Below are 21,205 nucleotides of genomic sequence, written 5' to 3' on the forward strand. Positions count from 1 at the left end.
TCGATTGTTACGAATGAACTCTAACTATTGGTTTAATTTCCCATATAGCAGCAGCAGCAGCTCCCTCACTTGCGCCATGCTCAATGTTAGGGCACAGAGCAAGGCCACCCTACGGAGGTTGTATGAGCTGCTATCTGGAGGTAGGAGGGACCGGACATGAGTGGTGAGCGGTGACGAGGAGTTGACATCGGGAGTAAGTGGGATGCTCCCATGACAGTATGACTCTGTCGGCGAAGATAAAAATCGATTGTTCAATTCCCGGTCCGATAAGATAGAAGGGCACTTGTTATTCTGCCTAAGGTTTATATTGATACTAATAGTGGAAGATAGAGGGTGTTGTTAGAATAGATGGGGGGTGTGAGGCCGGAGAGACAACATCGAGATACTGGTGAGTACTTAGAACTAGTGTTGAAGAAACTAGAATCAAGATCAAGGTCTCCACCTGATGGACTGGTAATAATGGAGATTTGTGAGGCGCTGGAGGGCCAGATTGGCATCTTGAAGATCATAGAAGGACCAGAATCCAAAGTACAAATATCGAGGCGATATAAAACGGCCAAGCCCCGATGTACGGCCTCAGGGCGGCTTAAACAGCTCTAGTCCAAGAATAAACTATCGCAACAGTCTTGACCACAACAAATGTTCCAGGGAAGAAATGTGTCGGGGTGTGCTGTGACAACGGGTGGCAAGTCGTGCTACGTAGAGTATATGTACAGTAGTCGTGTAGCTGATCACCACAGTAAATCGCGGTGCTGAACCAGCCGTCGAATCACCGAAAGATAGGGTATCGATAACCGCTGCGTGCCGGAAGAGGAAGCGCAAGAGATTCATCGCAGTATGGATTTGTAAGGCCGCCACGGAACGTCCCCCTACCTAGTTTACCAATGTGACGAGGCGATGGAATTTGAAGGACCGCCGCGGCATTGATAGGGGTTTCCTAGGTTGCAATTACTGTTAGCTCAACTCGCTCTTCAGCGAGCCGAGACGAGTATCTCCGCGGCATAATTCATTTTGCGCGAGGCTCAGGCGAGAGCCCTCCGTTTCCCCTCTTTAGTTACCCATTTGGGAGCGAGGCCTCGAATTGGCGGTTCTATTGCATTACGTACCCACCATATTCTCATCCCTGGCATGGCCTATCAGCGATACAGGTGCAAGACCGTGATCGCCAGCCTTGCACGAACGCACTACAACAGAGTCTATGCAGCTCTGTGTATCTGTGCATGTACCACACCTCTACGTTCCCTGTCGGCAGCAGGACCTGCTCTCTTTGGCTAAAACGCCGACTTACCGCTTCAACTCTGAGCGGGGTATCATGAAGTCTGAACATGGTCCGTCATCCGGCTGCCCATAATTTGGTCTAGACGTTCGCTCTGTCTTATTGTCCCGGCTCTTTCTCCGAAAGGTCATCCGCGAATGGGTTTCGTCGAACCCGTACAGTACGAGATCATGTCAAAAACAACGGAGAAACAAGCCGAGCCGTTCGGGTGGCTCAGCAGGGAGAACCGAGGTATGCCTAGGAGGAACTCATGAGCGTTTTTGGAGGGCTTCTCACGCGTCTTTAACTCTTCAGGGCCGACCTATATCAGCTTCTCGCCGTTTTCACACCGTACAGCCAGCTCATTCGAGTTTGGGGACAACGGATACGCAGGATGTTGCAATTACGGCGGCGAATTGATCCATCTTGCCGCGCGGTCACAAAAGCATGGAATCATCTGCGTCCGCGGCTATCGGTCGACCTCGCTCTACGGCACCTTGGCGCAAACACAAGGGGAGTTTGGCGGTCCATCCAGTTTCGGGCTCGAGGTGTCGGCGCATAAGCCTCTATACAGACCGTTCGAGGAGACTACAGCGTGCAGCAGTACCGAGTTTTCATCCAGTTTTCGTCCGGGCAAGTTAACTGAGCGCGGTTGCTTCAACTACCGCTGGCCACTGTATGAGTACGCTCTCTTCCACAACGATGCAGATAGCGATGACGGTGCGATGAACGGCGACGACCTAATTGCTGGCTCGACGCTGAGCGGTATTAGTAGTAACACGACACTGGGCGCCGAGGAGGATAGCTACACTAGGGACAAGCCGGACACGGTAGCCGGCACGTATACTCTTTTCTCATTCGTCAAGGACGGCGTTTTTCACCAGGTCTTACGTCTCGAACAAGACACGGACTTGAACTCCAATTCCGGAGACGCAAGGCAAATTGTCCTGACGGTGGGCGGTAACATGTGGTTTCGAACGTTTCACGAGGCCACAGACCTGCGCAAAGAAATTGTGAACCGGCAGAGGCAGGAAGGCCATCGGCAGAGGGACAAACGGCCTAAAGACCATTCGTCCAAGGATACATATCGCGTCGAGGTAGTACACGCTGTGAACGACAATGACCGGTTAAAAATGGAAATCGTCGTTTCCTTCGTTAACCCGAACGGATCCCTTGAGCCACTCAAGCTGAGGAGGTCGAACAACGAAATGGATAGCGACCCGGAGTCAGTCCCTGCTTACAACGCCTGCTGGCACATCCCACAGGGGGAGCAAAGTTCGGTGCTTACCTTCATCGCGACGTTTCGTCTGTCCGAATATTCAGAAGGCAGCAGGGAGATGAATGATGACAAGAGAACGGAAGATGACACGGGCATCGGGGCCGGCAAGCGCCCGAAGAGGAAGTACGAGATAGAAGAGATGGGCGACAAACTCAACAAGACTCAACTGCTCCATGATAAGACAATCACGTCTAACAGGATCCGCAACTATGTTGCAGCCGATATACATCATGTGAACGCGATTGGCGATTTGTGGCTGACCGTCTTCGTCGGCCGAGAGCTACAAGAGTTGGAATCTGGCTCCTTATTGACCGACGCCAATCTTGTGGGTCGATGCCTCGAGAGGATCCTGCAAGTCGAGATGTTCCCGGTTGGCAGAGATCAACGCCAACTGGCCCTTGTGAGCAATCTGTTTCTGTGGCCAAATGTCGACTTGAAAGCCTTGTTGTAAGTTCAGTTGCAATAACATTTACTAAGGTGTGTTCGCCTGCAGGGCGCTGACGTTCTACTGTAGCTGGAAGGTCCGCTTCCTTGTCAAGACCTGCAACTTCCTCTACGGCCTCCAGCAGCGTTGTGATGTCGTGGATTCTGCCCAGTCAGAGTACAGTTCTTCTCGACCAGCCTATTGTCTACTGGAGATTGGTGTCCAGCGCAAACGTATCCGCGATTGCATAAATCTGGTTGTTCAGTACCTAGTGGAAGCGCTGCTGAGTCCTGGATCCGACGTCGCCCTCAAGCCCGACACTTTTGTTCGCGGAGATTCCAACTACTACTATGTCATGCTCACAATCTGGTACGTGGCCCAGAATCTTGAGCAGACTGGCGAACCTATAGATCGGTGGAATCTAGTGCAGGCTAAAGTGGAAGAGCTGCATAAGTATTTGCCTCACGACAACTGGAATTTCCAGAGTGCCGACAGGAGTAAGGTAACGTTACTCAAGTGGTATCATTATGCGTCCATCTTGAGCCTTCATTGCCAAGGATTGCTCCCACTCCCGGAGACGTGGGAACGCGCTGAGCTTGAAGCGAAGGTGGCGAGGCTGGAGGTGGCGGCAAGAGTTACCTCGGCCACGCAGCTCTCTTCGAAGCGTCCGTACCAAGTTGAAGACGAGATCTTTGACCGAATGACGCTGATTGTTGACGAGCTCGGCTTCAATTACGCAAACTGCAACGTCAGGAAAATCGCCTCTTTTTCGGTGCGCCGCATCACCCAACGCACCGCAACGCGAGCCATCAATCCGGGATGGTATCCATCCCATGAAGATCACCCTACCTCGGCACCCTGGGAGGTGCACGCCTTGTGCCACCACAGCCGATTGATGGTGTTATCGTTAGATCCAGACTGGGAACAATGGAGCGAGGAAGTCGAGACGATCAAAGACCAACTGGGCCATTTTCTGAACACTGAAGGCACCCTCGTGGCCTGCTGGGAGAGGGCTTACTCCAAGGCCAGCAGAGGGTGGCTGCGGTCCGAAACTACAGCCGTCGTGGCGTCGACCGTGATCGACCTATTGGCCCACCAAATCGGACCCGGAAAGCCTACCGAGGGTCTTCAGGTAGGAAAACAGGAGATCTCCGACCCAATCTCCATAGCAGGCAACGTGTTCAGAGGCGAATTTCAGCAACCCGGGAAAACGCTAGGTGAAGCCAGCAGTCCGCCACCTATCGATTGGATGACCGTATTTGCGCCGCCAAAGAAATACCACCCAGACGCCTTTGTTCAATCCCTGTCTGATACGCGATACGTCTACCGCAAGAAGGTGCTGCAGAAGCGGATTGCAATCCCCAGCACCCTTGAGCGCTTCAAATCCGAGAACCCACTGAATTTCACAAGAGAGACCCTCCAAAAGGACCTCGAGGAGAGCCTACGATCCGTTGTCATGCAGTACCTCACTCACATGATACCGCCGCTGAGTCCTTGGCCGGCTGGGGACTATAACATGTCGCTTGAACTGGCTCGCATCCCGCGCCGGTATCTAGACCCGGTCAAATCAGCCACACAACAAATCATACGCTCCTGTGGAGACAACCCACTTCGAAGCGAGACGCATCAAAGAGGGCTACAGGGCTATGTCAACTTCATCTCGGTAGTCGACATCGTCGACTCGGTGGTTGATCGAGACGTCAAGGGATTTAGCGGGTTGATAAAGTTGGTATCGTACCAAGACAATTCTTTGTCGCCCTTGTCCTCATACCGCGTCTTGGATCGACTCTCTCGCAGTGTAAGTGTGACCAGACATATCCGCCGTTCACCACTGATATCCAGCTAGCTGGTCGACCAGGATGTCCAGCACAGGTTTCTGTGAGTAACAACTATCTTCCCAGTCATGCCCAAAAGCGCCGTCTGGTCTTGGGCATCCTATCACCTCCAGACCTTAGGCTATGACGAACCGCGGCTGATGTCTGGTGTTACAGGAAGTTAGCGCGGCTGCCCTCGGATTTGATGGAACACCTGATCTATGTCCTGCACCCGGAAGTTGTCACCGGACTCAACCACCATGTTCTGTGCCTGTCCCGCTTTCTGTGCCAAAAGCGTAGCACATGGGTTTCGACCATCACGCTCAAGGCATGGTCCGTGAAGCCGACTGAGATGTCCTTCAACGCTGGTATGATACCGCAGATCGAATCCCCAGGCGTGGTCGAGTTCTTGGTTCAAGGCGAGTTCGAGCGACACAAATCAAAAGTCCAACATGAGAACATGAATATGATACCTTTGACTAAAACCCTGGCCATCTTCCAGCGGCTATCGACTGTCACCATGTCGACGAACTTTTCTGGGGACTTTAGCAAATGCACCATCATTTCCAACCTCCTTGAGGACTCCCATGTTTCCGAAACTGCCAACCGGATCCGAGGGCTCTGGCAACAGTTCGTACACCGACCCCAGACTGCAAGGTGTCTCGCATTCCTTCTCATTCTGAGAGAGCTCAGCAAGGCTATCCGTCAAGAGTACGACCGCTCCATCGAGGAAATTAACAACAACATCGTCAGTGATAAGGATGAGGACGGAGCCTACGATTTTTTGGGGTGGCTCGGAAATCAATTTTTCAAGGTAAGACGTCTTTCGTTGGATCAAACGAACAACATGAGATCCCCTTGCGAAGTTAAACCGTTGTTGATGAAGACTCTTGTGCTAGGGTGCCAAACTCGAGGCAGACTTGCCGGATGCTCTCGGAGGCTCCAATATTACCAAGTACCTAGTCCAAAGTCTCCGGCGGCATACGCTGCAAACGATACAGCTCGCCTTGGATGAATGCGTAATGAGCATTATGCAGGCAAAACACGAGCTGTTGGTCCAGGTCCGGGAAGTAAGTTGCCAAGCTCACCGGCTAATTGAAATTCGTTTCAAGCCATGCAATGGCATCTCACACGCAATCAGGACCAGGCGAGCCTAAGCCCACTGCTAGATAGGATGTGCCAAGAGTATCTTGAGCGTGTTGAAGACGAATTCTCCCAGGTAGCGGCGCTGAGTGCGCATCTCGACTGGCTGGTCCAGTCTACGAACAGATCCATGGATGTGGTCAGTCAGCGCCAGTTTCTTGGTTACTAAGTAGAGGTATCCATACCGCTTTGAAGAGGAGAGCTGACGCATCCTATCATGCCTACAGTTCTCCATCGTGACCTCCATGGTCGACAGTCATTCATCATTGCAGCAGAACCGCACAATCCAGAAGCTGACATACGTCACTATCGGTTACTTGCCGGTAGGACTGATAACCGTGAGTCTCAAGCCGATGCTACTCGATATATATGTAGTGTTCCATCCAACTCACAGACAGATTCCCAGGCTATCCTCGCGATACCAAAGGAACAGGAGGTAGTTTCCCAGCCCTTTGGACTAAAATACTACCTTACCGCTCTCTTATCACTTTTCTTTATCACGTGTATTGTGGCGGTTAAGGTGGACAGCATTATACCTTTTCTTTCCGACTGGTTCCTGCGGCTGCCGCGCGCTTTACGACGTGGACAGAGTGTCAAGGAAATCTGAAGCGGGTTAAAGAGGTTGGTCAGGACACGATTTGGGGTTTGAGCTCCTTCCATCGCACCATAGTTAAAACATGCAAGTTAACATCAATCGTCCAACAAGGGCAATCACTTGACACCCACGCCCATAGGGTTCAGGGTCTGCTACCGCGGTGTGGACACTGAGATTGGCCGCGGCCTCTTCTAATCCGCTCCACGGTGGGTGGGAATAAACAAGTACTACTATCGTGGCCATTTTAGAGAACCCTCTGCCACAAGATGTGCCAAATAACAAAGAACACGAGACTATGCTTCCAAATCAGGATCTCCATTCCGGCGTATGCGTAACTTAGCTCTTTCCAGACCACTCAGGCAATGGGAAACCACGTCCTCCGCTCCCTATATATACCAATAACCCACCGCACGGCTTTCTTCCGTTACTGACTCCGTTTCCCCCGCTGGGTGTATGATGATATCCAAACCAGTCAAACCCATTTACTCACCTAATTATGAAGGCCTAGAAGTCTTACTAACACTCGATTGCCTGATGACTGGCTGGATGACACTGACAGGACGGCGGGCGGAAGAGCGGCCAGAATCACCTGAGAAATCGGCATTGACGGGGACCATGCCGGAGGCGATTCCCCGTCCGAATCTTCCAGTTGGAAATATAAAGATGCTTTAGGGGTAAATTGGGATGCTGAGGGACATCTCCGCGCACAAGCTCACGCGGGGAGAGACGCATGGGTTGAATGCAACGAGGCTATGCATTCGTGATGGGTTACCGGCGTTAGACAAGTACCTCCAAGTCTAAAAAGGGACTGGCCGAAAGGGATGAGGCCATTGTGGCACACCGCATTTTTCTGACAAACGCCTTGAATAAGCGAGAAGGGGCTTCGTCTGAGGTGTGTTGGGGGATGTTGTGTTGTTCTCGCATGTCGCCGGGAGCGGAGGCATTAGGTACGCCTTAAGATACAACGACTACTGCATTTTGGTGCACAATACATGATCCTCAGGCTACACATGCCGTATGTTGGAAGTACCACGATTGTAAATTTTGGGTATCTTTACCTGCCCCAAACTCCCGATAACACACAAGGAATCTTTGATAATCCCGCCTCGACCAAACTCAGTACCCGTGGCCTCTCCGACTCCGATGTCGGTCATTATTATGATGGCCGTGTCGGCTACTCCGATGGTAGGGCGGCCAGCCATAATCTGGATGGTTCTGGCCGTGGCCGCGGTGAGGGCGGTTGGTTCGACTCGATTGTCCGGACTCTGGTTCTTTAATCGGCTCTTCAACTTCAATCTCTAGCTCCTCGTATTCGTCGTTGAAATACCGCGCCACGATGTCCTTCTCTTTGCGGGCCTCGGCGGCATCAAAAACGAACCGCTGCGTTCCCTCACTAGCAGCCCGCTTGCGTTTCACCGAGCTGCTTCCTGGTAGCGAACTATTCGTTGCGGGAGATATCGCCGAGCCGGGCGTGACAGATCGGGTGTCCAGCACATCTGGGCCACATCGGTCACACCATCCATGGTATCGCTGGTGCTTGTCCTTGGTTAACGTATTGTTGATGTCAATTTTGACGTCCATCAACTTCTTGAGATCAAAGCGGACGCCGATCTTTGTGGATTTGGGAAATTGCGTGTACAAGTCCAGCAGGTCCAGCAATGTCTCGAGGATGCATGCTCTTTGCGTGTGCCATGTCGTCGCCGTTTTGAATTTGGCGGTCTTTTCGGGGCTGGTCTCCAAGAGCAAGGCAGTGAGCTCCAGAATCGCCAAAACCATGGTGAACGTGGTTTGTTTTACAGGCGCAAAGGTCTTGTATAAGTCGATGGACATGTCGTAAGCGACTTGCAGGAACCTTTTCCCTTCGCTGTCTTTTGTGCAACCGCCTCGCGAGAACATCTCCCGGACCATCTTGATGAGAAGTTTCTGAGGATACTGGACTCGAAAGTCGAAGCCAATGGTTTCGAGAATGTGGCGCTCCAGCCCAACCGTGAACCGAGACGGTGCCTCGAAGATCTTGAGCAGCGGTCAGCATGTGTCTGAAACGAGCCCGGGCTTCGCATGGTTTTGCTAAAGCACTTACCTTGTCGTCTGGCATTTTGTGGTCATGGGGTTGTCTGAGGTTGTGCGCTGCGCAGAGTATCTCTTTGGATTTCTTGACAGTGTCCTCGGCCTTGCACGCAACGAACAAAGCTGCTAGGGCGACGTCTTCGTAGTTATACTCGTTACTCGGGAATCGTATCCGGAACTTGTGGTAGTATATGGCTGCCGTATCGAACGTCTTGACAGGCCTAGCGAAGAGAACGACGTCAGTGAGTAGGGCTTGAGGCAACCTGCGCATCCCCCGCCGGGACAAACGTACAGGTGCAGACTTTGCCGGACAGTGTTGATGAGGTGGATGCCTTTCAACCGATAGCCGTCTTCACGCGCCTCATCGTATCCAATGCTCTTGAGCATCTGCCTGAGTGTCTGTTCCGATGTGTACTGAGTAGGGATCGCGGATAGGCCTGACGGAGGCCCAACCGGATTGCTGTCGTCGGGTACTGGCCCATTGCTCGTCGGGCCTGCCGGCTTGGCTGCTTGCGGAGCCATCCCTATGGCTGGTAGGAGAGTTGTGACAGGGTCTGGAGCTCGGCGACCATGCGCGGGGAGAGCGATGCTCTAAGAAGCGTTGGATGGCCAGTTGGATCCCAGTGGGCACCGGTCGCAAGTGCTGACGGAATTGCGCTGCGGGCAACCTCTTTTTTCCCCGTGCTGCTAATCTTCGGACTGTAGGCTCTGGATTATAGGGTGCAATGGACCGCGCCACAAAGAGTGCTCTGACAGACTGCGATGGAGTGACGGGATTGAAGTTCAGAAGGCCATGTCTTGGCGATGTTGCGAGCTCCCGGGTTGAATTTCGACCGGGGGTGCAGCGGCGATAAGATAAGGCGCGTCACCAAAACGCGCATTCGCCGGCCCACAATGCTTCAGTTACACAAGTAACGGCCCGTTCCGGCTGACTTCAACAGGCAAAGTTTCGCTTTTACGCGATAAATTTACAAATTGTGGTATTGTGGGATGAATTGCCCCTTTCCCTGATAGATCCCTTGATACTTTGAGGGTAGGACTTTAGCCTCGTCTTTCCGAGACTTGTACAATAATTATTAACAGTCGACCTGCGAGCCTGAAGCAAGAGTTGGATGGTTCCCGGTATTGCGCCCGAAATGCCAGAAGCAGATAAGAGTGAGGCACAATGAATGCCCTCACACAAGACCATGCACACCTGACATAGTGGTCGCTGTCGTCTTGGTTCCGTAATCTGACGGCTGGTTTGATTCGGCGTTTGCTAATCCAAGTAAACGCATTCGCCGCTCCAGGATTGCATCTTTCTCCCACTAAATCTGCGATCTAATTATGTCGCGCGGAGGGCCTACGATGTAACTCTCATCGGAAGACCCTGCAACGAGCGGATCCGAAGGTAGTAATATGTAGCAAACCGACTTCAAGAGAGTCCGGCACAAGAACACTCTTCGGCGGCGGCATCTCTATTTTATAGGTACTGCACAGAGATCGGAACTCAAAGTTGCCGAACAAGTCGGACTGTCACAGTGCCTGGCGTTGCCTTCATAGGTAGACATAATCGGCGCTGAAACAAATTATGAAGGCAGCATGTGGTTCAGCCGTCAAGGCGCATGGATTACAAGAGGTGCTCGATGCGGGTGGGGGTTCTAAGTTCATCGTCCTGACTCGGTATTGAAGGTATCTAGGCAGGTCCACGTTACAACCGCGGTTCCAGGGCCACGGCTTTCATAGTTGATAGCAAAAGATGATCGTATCTTTTATCTGATTTCCATTATCTACCTTGGTCTACATCTTCCGGCATCTTGGCGTCTAACAAGTCACTTAGAAAATGAGCTTTTCGGCGGCGAAGGCAATGTTCATTCGATGTTTAGCGCACTACTAATGATCGCATAAACCGCTACGCTGCAGCGCAAGCATAAGTCCGACTGAGGGCGCTCTCCCCCCATTCCCTTTTATCTCTATATAACCTGCCTAGTGACATTCGTGAGTCCCACCTTTTACCCCGTCGTTTCTCTTCTATCTCTGCTCAATCCCGTTTTAAGCAGCGTGAAACCCGCAACTCTCATCAAACGCCTTCCCTTGATACCCTCACCTTGGTCAAGTTTGTCAACCGGTGATTTTTCGCCGGATTTACCATCTCTATAATGCCTTCCCGAAGCAACGCCATCCCACAACCCATCCCAACCGAAATAGCTAAACTCAGCCCATAAGTTGGGCTCCCTCCTTCTTCAACAACCTCTTCCGATTATACAAATCCGTGTTCAGCACATTCGTGAACCCGCGCGCCTTGAGCTCCTCCTGTATCTTACTCACCAACCACCCGTCCCGCAACCACTGATCGACCTCGGCCGACATGAAGCCGGGCAGTTTGCGGGCGCGCGGGTCGCTCGTCTGGTCCGAGGGGCCGTGGTTATGCACCTTGTGCTCCTCGTTGGGGTAGTGCAGCACCCACACGTCGCTGTCCTTGGCCGTCTCAATCACCTCGAACTTGAACAGGCAGCCGCACTTCTTGCTGGCGCGGTCCGTCGTCGGCTTGCGGCGGCCCTCGGCCTTGGCCTTGAGCAGCACGGCCTCGTCGACGGGCGCCCGGTGGTGCCGCGCCTCGCCGCCGCGGAAGCACACCCATCGCACCTTGCGCTTGCCCGTGACCTTGGCGCCGGCGATGCGCATGCTGTACCCGCGCGGCAGCGTCCATTGGTCCAGCTCCTCCTGCATTGTCGCCCGCGACGAGATGGTGTACCCCTGCGGGGGCGGCTCCAGGGGGGTGACGGCTACTGCTGGCGTGGCGGCTGCAGCGGCGCCGAGGAGGTGGGCCGCTGCGGCTGCGGCGCCTGGGTTGTTGGTGGGGACCACTTGTCCTGGGGCGGGAGGAGCAGCGAGCTGGGGCTGGGCCTGGGCCTGGCGGTGGTGCTGCGGCGCATGGGTATGGGGATGGGTGGGCTGCGGCGGCGGGGCTGTCGGGATAGGCCCCGCCTGATGGACAGAGGTCAGGAGGGCAGCCGAGGAGCTGGAAGACGAGGAAGCACCGGCGGGAGCGACGTTGGGGTTGAAATTTGAGATCCTTAGGCTGGCCTCGATGCGCGAGAGGCGACGGTCGATTGAATTGAGCGCGCTGAGGAGGGTTGGGAGGTGGTTGTGTGGGAGTCCAAGATCCGCCATGGCACGTTTTGCTTAGGGGGTTGCAGCTTGGGACTTGGTGCGGTCGCTCAGCGCTCTGAGCGCGCGCACTGTGTTGGCGACTTGCTCTCAGCGATTTGTGCGCGCAAGTGCGAGGACAACCTGAAGGGCGGCTGGCCCGTCTAGATCTCGCTGATTTCGCCGCCGCAAGCACCTGGACGTTTCAAGACGTGCTGGGAGGTAGGCGGGAAGCCAGAAGCTCCTGGGGAATCTTCGCGGTTCTGGATTTCCCCAGCGCGCCTCACAGAGGGGCTGAGAGATGCGAATCCCGTCACGTGGTCTGCACGAATCAATTGACGTCCTGCAGGAAAACAATGTGGATGCGCCCGATGCGGGGTTCGCAGGCTTTGCGGCCCAAGTTCCATTGAAATGATCACTTGCCAGTAGTAGTTACATCAAGAAAAAAAGCTTTTCTAATAATAAAAAAAATTGAAAGAAAGAAAAAGAAAAAAAAGAAAGGAAGAAAGAAAGACAAATAAAATAAAATAAAAAAGAAAAAGAAAAATCAACAAGGCACCCGGCCGGTGGCAATTATAGAAACCCAGCTCGATTCCCACCCTTCGTCAGGCCCAAACTTCTTCTCGAGAAACTCTCTGACCAGTCTCATCACCTCTTCCCGTGGATGCGCTTTCTTTTGCTCCTCGGTCCACTGGCTCTTAAGAACGGAATCGATGGGCATAGAGAAGCGCTCGAGAAAGTAGTCAAGGTTATCCACATGGCTAATGAAAGCAAATACTTCGACCTTGACGTCCTCCAGGCCTTTGCTCACGAGCATCTTCCTGATCCAGTTGATATCCGACCATTCGCCCCATTCGGTCGTCTGCAGCCCAAAGTCGAAGGACGCTTCAAAAGGAAACGAAGCGAACGCCTTTTTCAGGTGGGTAACCCAGCTTGCTTCCTTGTGCCAAGTTGTGCAGCCAAATACGCCGCCCGGCGCCAGGACACGGATTGCCTCTAGAAGCATTCATTAGCGCCGCCTAGGAGCTTGTCATTGTTTCTGTCTCTTACCGTCCACGGCAGCCTCCGAGTCTGGCATAACGTGAAAGGCGATGTTCGTTGCCACGTGAGAGAAAGAGCCGCTGGCGAGCCCGGTTTTCTTGCCAGCAATCTGTCAGTCATTGACAGCGGGAAAAGCGGACAAGCTTCCTTACCTGGGCGTCGATCCTCCTCACCTCAGTGTTCAACCACCCCTCATTCTCCATCCGGCTCTTCGCTAATGTAACAAGTGGCTCGGAGAAATCCCCGCAGAGAATGCTGCTCTGTTTCAAGACGTCGGGCTTGATGAGCTTCTGCAGGGCTGGCGCAACCACACCGGCTCCGCAGGCATTCTCAAACAACCTGAACGGTTTGTCGGTGTCGTTTCCGAGGCCCATCTGACTTAAAAGCCTCATTACAAGAGGTGTGCTGACGCGGCGGCCATTATCGAGCACTGTTTCCTCAAACTCGCTAGCTGTCACCCCCTTGCCGGCATTGGCGTAGACCTTCTGCAGCTCGGCTGCCGCGGCGCTGCGGGAGAGTGCCATGGCCGCTACTGAATACAAGTTCAAATCTATGGTAAAGGGGTGAGTTGGGTAATCACGCCGCGGTTAATCTACCGACACGGCAACTGCTTTATACGCCGACTCGAACAGGAACGTCAGGTACATATATAATCCGGATTGGGACCCTAGGCTAACGAATGGGAAGCCTGTTAAATATCCGAGAAGGGTCCGTACCAACAAAGCAAAGGAATTCTTGCCTTCAATTGATGGCCCACTCTTTACTCTCCGAAATGTGTCCGATTGCGCGGCTTGCCAGTTCTCTGTGGAACTGATGCATTCTACAGAGTCTCACCCGATTCACTTCGTACGACGATGATAGAGCCTAGTGATGAGGTGGGATTACTAAAGGTGTATAATCCTAGGAAGAAGGTAATCGGAAGGATCGTGGCAATCTGGGCAGCAGAGAATTCTAGTCTAACACGCAAACGCAGCCGCAACAAAGCCCGGCGTAGGCCTCTTAATACACAAACCAGTACTGCGGACTCCAAGAGCTCCAGATTTCAAGAAAATGACCGTTGTATCAAACATCAACTAATTCGGAGCCTGGGGTGAGGGAGTCTTCATTCACTCTGAGAAGGTTACCATCTTAAAAACACCAGATCCAGCCCAGCAGAACCCTCCACGACATCTCGAAATCGCCTATACGAAAAGCCTAACGCCTGATTTTAGACCAAAGCCGCTTCGTTCCAGCAACCGCAGCAGCCGCAACCGGTACCGCAACCTGAGTAAACCCAGCGACCACCGATGCGCCAGCCCCTCCCGCAGCTGCGCTCTGTAACGTCGCGAAGACACTTCCAGCCGCGACGTTTCCAATGCCGCTTTGGATTGCCGCAGCCATCGTGCCTGGAACGGCGAAGTAAATATTAGCTCACGGTGTACTGTACAAGGATCTTCCGGCCTCGGCGATGGTGGTAGTAGGTGTAGACTCGGTCGAACACCTAGCAGACCAGATGCAAAGACCCAGAGATTGCAGGAGATACTTACCCTTCACAACACCAGCAGCGCCGAACCCTGCTAGGCCAAGCACAGGGGCAATAACCAGCTGCGGCACAAAAGTGATTACGGTAACCCCTGCGATCCATCCCGTCCGCGTTGGGTGGTCGGTCGCGTATTGTGCTGCCTGTGTTGGAGTTGATATCGTTATTAGAAGGAAATGCTACCTTGACCAATACAGAAAGATGTTAAGGTACAGTACCTTCCCAGCAGCCTGTTTAACATGTTCCGATGCTTTCGTAGCGACAGCGGCCATCAAAGGCTTCGCCTCGGTCATCTTCGATGTTACCGCAGAACTGCCGGCTGAGATCAGACGGGAAGCGTCGGTCGCCATTTTTTGTGAGACTTTTGCCATTTTGCCTCTGGCTTCCTGGGAGGAGACGAGTGTCTGCGGAGTTTGCACGATGCTTGGGTGAGCGCTTTGGAAGCTGAGACCCTAGAATATATCGTCGAGGTGGCGTGCTTTTGCTGGGCAGCCGCACTTTGCCAGCACCAGAGAATTCCAGGCGAAAAGAAGGGCGGGAGTCTAGTAGGACGTGATGTGGCCGGCGGGGTTTGGCGGAACAAATGGTGTGACAATGTAGGCCTCAGTGGGGCGGCCGCCGTCTTGCATGACCAGGCCTACCACTGCGTCTGATTGGGTAGCTCGAGGAGCTGTTGGTCCTGATATCACACAAGCAATGTATCACTGTTTGCGAATGCCTCGCGGTTGGACCGGGGCTTTAAAGGGTGGGGAAATACCGACCTATAGGCACCAATGGGTAACATAAATATTTCTGGGTGATCATTAACGTGATATCAATCGGATAGCCTGTCCCCTAATTGGCTAATTTACACGCTATCAGCGTATCAACTATCTTTTTTTTCTTGTTTTATAGATGTGTAGGTGTAGATAAGTCCTCCTGTGGTTCTTCACTATGTCGGCATTCGTCTTGCTATCCTGAGATATGAATATCAAAATATATTATTAGAATGGCGGAGAACCCATATCTACACCACATGCCTACAAAACAAGGGGGGCGAAAAAAGACATTTAGCAAGCGGGCGGACAAGGTCAAGCAACTACAACAGCAGGCTCCTGCATACCAGACAAAGTCAAACCAGTATAAACAAATAGAATCAACTTAGGTACCTGGATCGTGAAAACATATGATACGTAGATAGAAAGTCGTGGTATTCAAGTTGCAGACCTGCAAGAGAGCAAAAGGCACGGGACGCAAGGTTATAGAGGTGCTATTTAACTGAAATGATTGCGGATGAAGCGAGCGTCCTGGGTTCCAGTTGCCGGGAACGACGTAGCACGGCGTAGAACGTCCGTTCCCAGGGTCCGATCAGGGCGCTGTTGTTGTGACCTACTAGTCACGGTGTTATCGGGGGTCGACATGATTCTTAAGGGGACTGGGGTATGGGTCCAACGCGTTCTAAGCGCGGAGAGTTCAAGTGAGCAAAAGGATATGGTAAAGAAAAGGTCTGGTAAAGGGTTAAAACTCGGTTTTCCTTTTACATGAAGGAGGTTGTGGTGTTTCCCAGAGTTCTGATACTGTACCTCAACCTTGATACTCGTACCTTCGACGAGGGATTGGCCAATGATGTAGGCATCGTTGGGCCGCATTATGAGCTGCCTTACTCAGCACCAGAGTTAATTCGGCATCCCATCGTGGTTAGGTAACCGCATATAGGCCACGGAAATATTCTTCCTTGATTTGTCGAACGGCTATGCTCGCCAACGCACAGGCTGGACTGTGTGTTGCAAGGCGGAGTCACCACTTTGAATTTGCAGAGGAGAATGGTAGCCAGTTGGCAACTACCACACAACCCCACTCTGAAGTGACACAAATCCTGCGAGATAACCTGTGTGGTCTATACGTCACCTCGCCAGAAGTTGTTGTGCCCATGACCCCAGTTGCCACGTCGCCTGCCGATGACAGGTAGTGTTTACTTCGGTCATGCCTAACCACAGCATAATTATGGGCAATGAGCGGTTGGCCGTCGCCATAGGCATTCAATGAGGCATCAATCATATTTCGCCTCCGTAATGTGATGCTGGGATTGCGCCCAAGTTCGAAAATGGCGGCCCTTAACAGTTTAATGCCAGCAGCTGTGTGCTTGAGGCGCTTGGCCTTGCTTAAACCCCGTTCAACTATAACAGCTGCTCACAGGGGCTGACGACCCGTTCAAAAGAACTTGAGTCAGTTCATTCTCATTTCTATCTCCAGAACAAGTCAAAAATGAGACCTCCATACCTTACTATTCCATGGGCCTCACCGACGCAGCAACAGAAATACGCTCGATGTCTTACGGAACAGTGGACTAATGGGAGATTTAACCCCTTTTCTTGGACTCTTGAGCTCCAGTGCTAGTGACGCTGAAGAGACGTCGGTTTATAGCTCTAGTGTCTTGAATCCATTGTCCACATATGCCAGTACGACCAGCGCGGGGACACCAGACCTCGTTATTACATAACGGGGTTAAATGCGATGGCAAGTTTTGTTCATCGACGTTGCGATCCGATCTTGGAGGCATCAGGTACAAATGCACCGTCTGTTACCATACCGACTTTTGCACATCCTGCGAGCCAAAGCGCGATGCAACACATCCCCGTTTGATGTATCGAGCCACGGTGGACAGTTCTTCGCTCGCACGATACGGTTTTACTCTAGGTTCCAGTGGGGTCGACCGACTTGGATTTGAGGCCTGTGAACTTGTCATTCGATCGCCGCGGCTCATATCCGGGGGCTTCGCTGCTACATGGGTCGAAAAGGAATCAAATGAGGATGCTCCTGGGCTAGCTACAACCAAGAATGGCGGGCCAGAGTCATACGATGACTTGATCAGAAGAATGAGGAGAGAGTGTAATGATTATGAAAGCAATCTCGCCGATAACATTGCAGACTTGAGTACGAACTGTGTTTCGGCCCTGAAAATGCAGAGGCTGACCAAAAACCCTACAGGAGAAGGTCCGGGTGATCATTTTCACGTTCATCTCGATCCCACCGTAACCATTGCATTAGAAACGAGCGTCCACATATCCTTGGTGCGCGGAAGCGAGCTCAAATATGGAGTCCTGCAACGGAATCGACTCACCGGAGCTGTCGTCTTTGGTCCACCTGGCACTGGAAAGACTCTCGCCTCGCAAGTAGTCGCGCGAAAATGCCGGCTGAACATGCTTACCATCTCATCCAGCGACATCTTCCACAAGTGCTGGGGTGACGACGAAAAAGCCATCCGCGCTGCCTTTGGTCTGGCTAGGAAGCTTTACCCCTGCATCATGTTTATTGACGAGGCCGATGGTATCCTGGGAAAACACCGTGAGGACGACAAGAAATTTGTTCGCTCGATGCTGAGTGAGTTTCTATGCAAATGGGACGGGGCGATGAAAGGCAAAGACGGCAACCCCTTTGTCCTCCTTGCGATGAAGATGCCGTGAGATCTTGACCCTGCTGTTTTGCGTCGGGCGCCGGTACGCATCTTGATAGATGTGCCCTCGCTCGAAGGTAGAAAGGGTATTCTTAGAATTCTTCCCCGCGACGAGAAGTTTGGCGAGGGTTTGACGATTGATCTTATCGCTGGTTTAACACGGTCATTCTCGGGTTCAGATCTGAAGAATTTGTGTGTGTCGGCTGCTATGGGATGCATCCAAGAGCAAGTGCCGGATGAGAATGGTCAGTACCCGGAGAGGCGAGAGTTGTGTCGGAGGCATTTTGACTTTGCGTTTCGATATGTGAAGCCTTCTGTCTCTGACAAATTCATGTCGAGAAAACTTTTAGAGTTTCAGAGAAATAGTGTGTAAAGATATCCTAGGTAACGAGTGCAGGTTGGCAGGATGTCGTAATGTTCTCCTAATTTGAAGCCTTACCTTACAGGCGACAGTAGGCACACGTCATGTGCCCTTTCTTTCGTTCCTGCTTTTCAAATGGTATCAACGGTACCTGATCCTTGAATTTCCAGTTTACCTCGTCCACTGGCGGGAAATATGGTTTCGACCTAGCTCCACCTGTCGCATATTTGGACTCATTTTCCGTGATTCTCTCTCCCTCTCCCTCTCCCCCACATCACCATAACAAGGGGTGCCGACACATGCAACGTGTTTTCCAACCGACTCCAAGGGCAACATTACCGTGAGACTCCCAAGCGGGGACTGTGGGCTTGCGGAGGTGCAGACAACCCAGACGCAAAATCCGCTACTCTACCTTATACGCAAAGCTATCAATTCTAGTTGAGCTGCAAAGTCCTTTACATTGCTCACAGGCCAACACTGGTCAGAACCGACTCACCTCTGAAGCCGTTCCATGACGCTGGCCATGTAGACTCTGACTCTGCCAATTACCTTGCCCACGTGTTTCTTTACGAATAGTGAAAGGAGTGTACAGAAGGATTTTAGACATTGTCAAAGCGGGATATTGTGAGGGTAGGCAAATATTGGGCTCACTCCGCGGCTTGACCCCTTGGGGACATTCCTCACTTTATTGTGGGTGAGTCGCACTGTGCGCCTGGGTTATTATTCATGTTTTAACTTGTCAATACTAAAATGCTTTCATGTTTCTATGTCATGGTGAGGATGATGATCACATCTACACCCTGGTTCGGACTACACACGGCTTCCGGCGTTCCGACGGTGTGTAGTAAAGCCGGCTTACGGGCGTTGTGTTTTCGTCGAGCGACGGCTCGCTTTCTTATTGGTCTGTACTTCAGATAAGTTTGCTTCTGTTGCCAAGACCCCTTTTGGTTGTCACTGACAAAACATGAATCTCAACTCAATCCGAGAGGTCTTTCAACACCATGATCCGCAATCTTATACCTATGCCGTCTTTCAGACCGGCAATCGGCCTGGTCGTTCTCCCACTGACCATTCCCGTCGCCTATCTTCTGTATCTCGACCGCGCCGTCAAAAGACACTGCAAGACGGCAACCGGTATCCGTAACGGAAAGAAAGGCATCGTCAGCCTCCCAGCCAATGTCCGCAGACCAGTTACACTACCACAGGGGATCGAGGCCGAAGATTCGAAATGGGTCCTCGCGTGCGAACGGGTCATTTCTGAACCCTTACACACATCCAGTCTATCGTACAATCTAAAAACGGATCTGTCATCCGCCATGACCGACTATGTTCGAGCGACCATGACGGCCTTCAGCTGGACACCGCAAGCGTTCATTCTCAGGGCATCTGCCGGGGATGAAGAGGTGAAGAAGACCTTCGACACCCAGTACATCCAGATGCTCGAGTTCCGCAACGACGATCGGGTAAACGGCTTTTGGCGCGTTGTGTACCGAGATGATGGGCGGGTGGAAATGGCGTTGGATGCCCCGGCTGCTTACAAAGGCCCTGTTGTTAAGGGTGTGATTGTTACGGGAATTGAGGAGCAATGTGATGGGAATGTGGTGTTTATCAATGAGACGTGGATGTGGAGGAAGCAGGACGAAGTTCCGCTGTTGCTGGAGCGCCGAATTGCGCAGTGGCTGCACGTCGTGTTGTCGGGTTGGCTTGTCATGAAGGGGGTCAGGGCTGTAGCTGAGCGCAAGAAATGTGCATAAGAGAGGGGGTAAATATGGGGAAAGTAGAGAAGCCAGAGTAACCAAGAAGAACTTAGCTTTAGTCGCTCATGATTGCTTTCTTTCTTTCTTTCTTTCTTTCTTTCTTTCTTTCTTTCTTTCTTTCTTTCTTTCTTTACCTTGGCTCTTTTCTCTATTACTTTCAAGGTTTTGAGGACGCATGTAACATCGCCGCCATTTCGGCTGATGCCTGACACAGCGTGACCATAATACAAAAATACCAACAAAAGTCATTACCAGGTGGGCTGGATTGATAACGGTACCAAGACTCAGGCGAGAATCGGAAGGCCGGAAGGCTGAAACATGGGAGCCACTTTCCAACTGAAACCTATCCTCTAGCGGCCACCTATATCGCCAATACTTGCACTTATCACTGCAATAGCCCCGCCAAGTTGTATATGAGGCCGGTAAACTTGTCTAGTCCTTCAATGGTGTGGAACTCCCTAGCCGATAACGAAGTCTCTAAGGGTTTCGACCTGTAGGATGCGCCTATACAGTTGTTAGGGTATCTAGGTGTCCTGAACAGATTCTTATGGGGACCGGGCTCCAACCAACAATCCTCTTCGCATGGACACTAGGGCAGGGGTTTCGAGATGCGCTGCCATGGTAAGTAACATGCCTATTGGTGTGGTGATAATGGCCTCCGTTGCTCCTGAGCACTGGACTTGCCTTCTCATTGCAAACTTCTGCCTTTCAAGCGGCTCTTAGCAAGAGCGGCGTAGGCTCATCAAAGAAATTATCAGGCAGACCCAGATGCCATCAATGCTGAGGCCGACCATGTCATGTCATGGAGTTTGAGGCAATTACCCCGCTCTTCAATGAAACGGGTAACGTAACCTCTATCGGTTATGCTTGGTGTAAGGACGACAACAAGTACGATCCTGCCTAAAGCACCGAGGATCCAGAAGATGAGGAGCCCGGGGGTATTCGCGAAGAATCGTGCACCTACTCAGGCATCGTAAAGCGTCTTGGGGGATCCCGCTAATCTCCCCGCAGGGAAGAGGACGAACGGCGAATTTGAACCGAGCGACATTCACTGGGTCGACATCTAAAGGACTGGAGAAGGGCGTTCCGACAAGGCCCTGATAGCGTCGCTGAGAGGAATTCGTGGAGTAGTTCGTGTAGCAGCTTGGGCAACGCTCCTTAGCAATTTCTCTTCATCATCGGTGCAACACGCATCTGCCATTTCCGAAATGTTTCGTCCCAGCGCCCAAATATCATTTTGTTTCCGCGCGTCGATGCTCCAAGACAGTGGATCCTTTTTATCTAGCATCTCCTGGGACAGCCACTCACGAGTGACCCCTCCAATGCCGCTGATATAAATCAATACCGCATTAAAATCGGCGCTGATGACAACATTAGCAGGCTTTAAA

The 21,205-nt window shown here is 52.1% G+C and overlaps 6 protein-coding genes across 6 annotated transcripts; 3 read left to right on the top strand and 3 right to left on the bottom strand.

Annotated features, from left to right (window-relative positions):
• Positions 1-1,446: 1,446 nt before the first annotated feature.
• Positions 1,447-6,522, top strand: MFIFM68171_09605 (uncharacterized protein; the record flags this gene model as incomplete). The annotated part of the gene is made up of 9 exons (XM_071065024.1): positions 1,447-1,507; positions 1,571-2,981; positions 3,049-4,756; positions 4,805-4,836; positions 4,950-5,586; positions 5,672-5,842; positions 5,914-6,054; positions 6,143-6,253; positions 6,322-6,522. The coding sequence occupies 9 exons, from the start codon at positions 1,447-1,449 to the stop codon at positions 6,520-6,522; spliced, it is 4,473 nt and encodes a 1,490-aa protein (XP_070921125.1).
• A 1,104-nt stretch (positions 6,523-7,626) lies between these two features.
• Positions 7,627-9,099, bottom strand: CTK2 (RNA polymerase II C-terminal domain kinase beta subunit; the record flags this gene model as incomplete). Its single annotated transcript, XM_071065025.1, has 3 exons — positions 7,627-8,523; positions 8,591-8,798; positions 8,870-9,099. The coding sequence occupies 3 exons, from the start codon at positions 9,097-9,099 to the stop codon at positions 7,627-7,629; spliced, it is 1,335 nt and encodes a 444-aa protein (XP_070921126.1).
• Positions 9,100-10,770: 1,671 nt separating this feature from the next.
• MFIFM68171_09607 (uncharacterized protein) lies at positions 10,771-11,730 on the bottom strand (the record flags this gene model as incomplete). The annotated part of the gene is made up of 1 exon (XM_071065026.1): positions 10,771-11,730. One exon carries the CDS (start codon positions 11,728-11,730, stop codon positions 10,771-10,773), a length of 960 nt encoding a protein of 319 aa, XP_070921127.1.
• Positions 11,731-12,253: 523 nt separating this feature from the next.
• On the bottom strand, positions 12,254-13,271 carry MFIFM68171_09608 (uncharacterized protein; the record flags this gene model as incomplete). The annotated part of the gene is made up of 3 exons (XM_071065027.1): positions 12,254-12,702; positions 12,757-12,844; positions 12,900-13,271. The coding sequence occupies 3 exons, from the start codon at positions 13,269-13,271 to the stop codon at positions 12,254-12,256; spliced, it is 909 nt and encodes a 302-aa protein (XP_070921128.1).
• A 3,616-nt stretch (positions 13,272-16,887) lies between these two features.
• Positions 16,888-18,072, top strand: MFIFM68171_09609 (uncharacterized protein; the record flags this gene model as incomplete). The annotated part of the gene is made up of 3 exons (XM_071065028.1): positions 16,888-17,179; positions 17,234-17,626; positions 17,759-18,072. 3 exons carry the CDS (start codon positions 16,888-16,890, stop codon positions 18,070-18,072), a joined length of 999 nt encoding a protein of 332 aa, XP_070921129.1.
• Positions 18,073-19,061: 989 nt separating this feature from the next.
• MFIFM68171_09610 (uncharacterized protein) lies at positions 19,062-19,814 on the top strand (the record flags this gene model as incomplete). Its single annotated transcript, XM_071065029.1, has 1 exon — positions 19,062-19,814. One exon carries the CDS (start codon positions 19,062-19,064, stop codon positions 19,812-19,814), a length of 753 nt encoding a protein of 250 aa, XP_070921130.1.
• Positions 19,815-21,205: the final 1,391 nt, after the last annotated feature.

Source organism: Madurella fahalii, assembly GCF_045866475.1.
Source record: "Madurella fahalii IFM 68171 DNA, scaffold_5, whole genome shotgun sequence".
Taxonomy (NCBI): Eukaryota; Fungi; Ascomycota; class Sordariomycetes; order Sordariales; genus Madurella; species Madurella fahalii.